The 4,222-nt window shown below is 35.0% G+C and overlaps 1 protein-coding gene across 1 annotated transcript; it reads right to left on the reverse strand.

Moving 5' to 3' along the window:
• Positions 1-8: 8 nt before the first annotated feature.
• Positions 9-724, reverse strand: LOC129572978 (polyketide biosynthesis protein ThaF-like). The gene is made up of 2 exons (XM_055453113.1): positions 621-724; positions 9-332 (listed from the first exon to the last, which is right to left on the reverse strand). Exons 1-2 carry the CDS (start codon positions 672-674, stop codon positions 9-11), a joined length of 378 nt encoding a protein of 125 aa, XP_055309088.1. The 5' UTR covers positions 675-724.
• Positions 725-4,222: the final 3,498 nt, after the last annotated feature.

A 4,222-nucleotide genomic window follows, 5' to 3' on the forward strand; every position in this document is an offset into this window, starting at 1 on the left:
TTTCCTGCTCATGCTTTCCGACTCACCATAACAGGTTTGCCATATGGTTTATCTGATTCATTTTGATTGCCATTAGTCGCAGACGCAGAGCCTTTATTCTGTGCGATACCACTATTGATTCTTTCGACTTGGCTTTTTACAAATGACTTCTGCGCAGCTTTTGCCGGCGCAGGAGCTTTTGCCGGCGCTGGAGCTTTTGCCGGCGCTGGAGCATTTGCTCCTGCTTTTACAGTCTTAGAATCCGGGTTCATCATAACAGGTGAGCCATAGGTTTTTGGCGAATCTCGTTTGGGTGCAGCTGGAAATACTCCACTCACATCCACGATTAAGAACTGTGGAAAATAAATAATAGCGTATCATTATAATGGGAGCAATGGATGAGGTTGTAATGGTTTTCAACTATTCGAATGAAAGTTTCCGATGGACATTTCATATGGAATGGAATATTTCTTCATTTTTTCAATAAATTTTTGTCGATGAAATTAGTTTAGAAAAATTAACTTAAATTTTCGACTAAAAGGATCAAAGTAAAAGAAATCGATGCCAAATTCGCAAGTGAAAGGAAATTAAGTTAAATTCTTAAAATGACAAAAAATTCGACTGAAATGATGTCGACTCACCATGGATACCACCAAGCCAATGAGCAGCAGTGTGAAAGATCTTGGAGTCAGCATTTTTCTAGCGTTGAAAAGTTTACTGTAAACGTATCAATTGATAAGAATTGATGAACTGTTTGACGGACATTTGAATTGAACGCGGCTTTTTATACACTTTTCAAGTATGGTCACATCAGTAAGCAACACATTAACGGTATAATTTAATCCACGCGCAATGACAATTCTAATTATATAAAAAATATTATCGCACATTTGAATTTTAATTTTTGGAGAGAGAAATTCAGAATAATTGACGTGAATTGGTGGAATTGCAATTCCACCTGTGCACGTGCGCATAGTTATACGCTTTACATCAAATGGATCGAATCGAAATTACCAGATGTTCAACTTTATTTCTTCATCACCTTCACTATGGTTTGGAAAATAACACTTGTGGATCACATTGAATTGCGGATCCAACCAAATATTTTCACTCTTGTAGTGCTGTGTGGTGTTGCCATATACGAATAATACGAACATTTTTACATCTTCGCGGTATGCACAGAAGACATTCCGTTTCAAAGTCGTTTCAAAGTTGAAAAACATCCAGATAGATTATCGTTTCATACGGCAAATGTGGATATGAATATGGATGATTAACGACGAGGCGTATACCTTTGGAATTTAGGATATATGGAATCATATTTCCTTTACATCACTCGATATGGTGAATAAGCTGGCATTGATACAAATTGACGCATTATCTGAAACAAAAAAACATAAGCGAATCTCACACAAAACCTTAGCCGTATGTAGTAGCACTTTCCATGAAATTCCAATGAATGTATCAAGTTGATAGCGATGACTTTGGCATGATCTTGAAGAACTTGAATTTTAAATTATTATCGTCGAAGATGTAAAATTTTTCGTATTCAAATTAAGCCATTAAAATATTATCACGTGAACAGAACGAGGACACATCGTAAAATTCGCTTGAATTTGCAATGCATTGTGATCCACATGCGTCATTATTCAAACCATAGGGTGGTTTTGTTCTAGAAACATTTTCCTTAAAAAATGTGTGCGATAAATTTTTGTGCAATTAGAACAAGGAACTATCAAACAATCCAGTTTCAAATCGCGCAATACAATTCATTTGGGCATGCAACGCGAAAGTATACGTCAGGTTGTTTAATCATTCAAATTCATATTTTCCGTATGAAAATGACGATCCATCTGTGGTTGTTTTTTAACTTTGGAACGACTTTGAAGCGGAATGTGTTTTGTGCATACCGCGAAGATCTAAAAATTTTATATTCAAATATTATCCACGTCGAATAAACACCACTCAACGTTTAATTTCGATATGGACCAGTTTTCCACGCGAAATTTCAATTTTGGTTCAAAATCATTAGGGTCATGTACTCTAATGTGAGCCACCCCCAAAATTCATCGAAAAAATGCATAAATATCCACATAAATCATTTTAAATGTTGAATCAACAATCCTTTAAGACAAATAAATGAAGATATGGGCAAAAAAAGATTACATTCAAATGTGAGATCCATCGATTTCAAACCACAACAAATTTCAAAAATTAAAAAACCATCAATTGCAATGCATTTTTTTGTTTATTAATCGTTCAGAAATGAAAAATAAATGAAAATTGTGACAAAAAAAAAAACTTATTCACTATCGAATTCTTCATCACAAAGACTGGCTCACATTCGAGTACAAGCGTGATTTCGCACCGAATGACGCTACACAAACACAAGTTGAGCAAATCACAAATTCCCTTCGGATTATTGAAAATCAGCGCCGTAGCCAGAACAAAAAATTGGAGGGTGCAAAATCGAAATTTTTCTTTTGTTGCACCTTTGAAACCCGATTTTGCACTCGATTTTGTTGCACCTTTGAAATTTTTGGAGGATGCAATGCACCCATTGCGCCGGCCTGGCTACGGCGCTGTTGAAAATAGAGATGAAACCAACACTTTGTATATATTTACCTTTAAAATCGTCGAAAAAATCACACAAAATACCGGTTTATATATAGGGAGTGACATACATAGTTTTTTTTCTTGTGGAGCTGTCAAATTGTGTGTCTGTCAATGTAAAATACATGTGTCACGTTGTACTTTAAGCATTTGCATATCTGTCACTTTTGTCTTGAATTTTCAAAGCAATAAATAGTAATCGGGTACGTGCTCGTCATTATTATTAATCAATTTGTGTACAGATATTTGAAATTTTAATATTATATTTTCAGTGTATTATTAAATTAAATGTGCCGTGAAAAAATCTTGGTTTAATGTTCCCTCCAGAACAAATGGCCTTAATATAAAATGCATTGCTCCTAAAATTCATGATTCGATTTTCATCTGTATTATTTTATTATTATACTTATTATTACTTTTTCGCAGGCCCATGTCGTGGACTGCGTAAAAGTATTGCATTTGGCCCAAATTTTAAGACACCCCACAAATATGATTTCTATCCGTTTTCGAGGCCGTAGAACACGAAAAAATGGGTTTTAGAGCGATGTTTTGTGAGTCTGTTCCACGTCGTACGTTGCACGTTGTACGCAAATTTTTTGATGTAATTTGTTGACACGATAGCTCAACGACCAGTCGAGATAAATGAGATCTGGTGATGGCAAAAGTTTGGGCTTGTTTAGACTTAGAAACCATTAGATTTTCACCCACTTCAGATATAGCCTAGGATAACCTAGCCTATGGCCAACCTTTGAAAATCCCTGAAAATTCATACTTTTCTATGGAAGATACCTAAAATAGCCCCCCTACATGGTTTTCATCATATCAAACTGCTATTATTTCATCAAAATATTGAGAATTAGAGAGCAAGATTATATCATTTTCCCATGATTTCAGTATCAAATTCGAATTTGTAGGTGAAAATATTGAAAATTTCCGAAATGGTCACACTTTGCGTACAAAATCGGTCATAGCTCACAAACTAACCACCTTATAAAGATTATTGGCAACTATATATCACTTAATTTTTTATGAAGAATCGATTTCCAGTTCAATCGACCGTATCTGAAGTCTCAATGGGGTCAAAAATGCAATTGTTTGCGGTGATATTTTCAACTCGCAATATTTTGTCCACTTGGAATTTTTGTGCATAAAGCTTGCAAAAGATTCAGAAATTTCATCTCGCAAACTCCAGTCTTTGTTATGAAATAACAGTGCTATTTGAATAACATAATATTTATTTCTCTACGGCTTTGGTATCATTTCTACATTTTCGTTCCAAATCCCTTGGAAAATACCACTTTTGTATGAAAGCTAAAAGAAACGTTTGAATTCATTTTAATCCAACATTTGAGCATTTTTCCAAAAGCCGTGACGCGATAATTCCTAAATATCACTAGTTTGGATTGATTGTCAAACAGATCACTGAATATAGAGAGTATTTGGATCCCACTGCGAAAAAGTTCGTCTTACTACGGTAAGACCATTTATAATCGCTTTTGTGGCTATGATCATAGTGGTATTGGTGCTATGTTGAAAACAACCGATGAGAAATGGACTGCAGACTCAACATGATGCAATTAATCAGCCTAAATTTGGTAACGATGCAATTGAAACAACCAGCGACCAGAAA

This window comes from Sitodiplosis mosellana, unplaced genomic scaffold (genome assembly GCF_009176505.1).
Source record: "Sitodiplosis mosellana isolate CC-2019 unplaced genomic scaffold, AAFC_SMos_1.0 Smas_scaffold_5802, whole genome shotgun sequence".
NCBI classification, from domain to species: domain Eukaryota; kingdom Metazoa; phylum Arthropoda; class Insecta; order Diptera; family Cecidomyiidae; genus Sitodiplosis; species Sitodiplosis mosellana.

Bases quoted from the DNA above. Each gene is read 5' to 3' on its own strand.
- LOC129572978 (XM_055453113.1), bottom strand. From the start codon at position 674: ATGCTGACTCCAAGATCTTTCACACTGCTGCTCATTGGCTTGGTGGTA. The intron at 333-620 runs GTGAGTCGACAT...TATTTTCCACAG, and splicing joins TTGGCTTGGTGGTATCCATG to TTCTTAATCGTGGATGTGAG.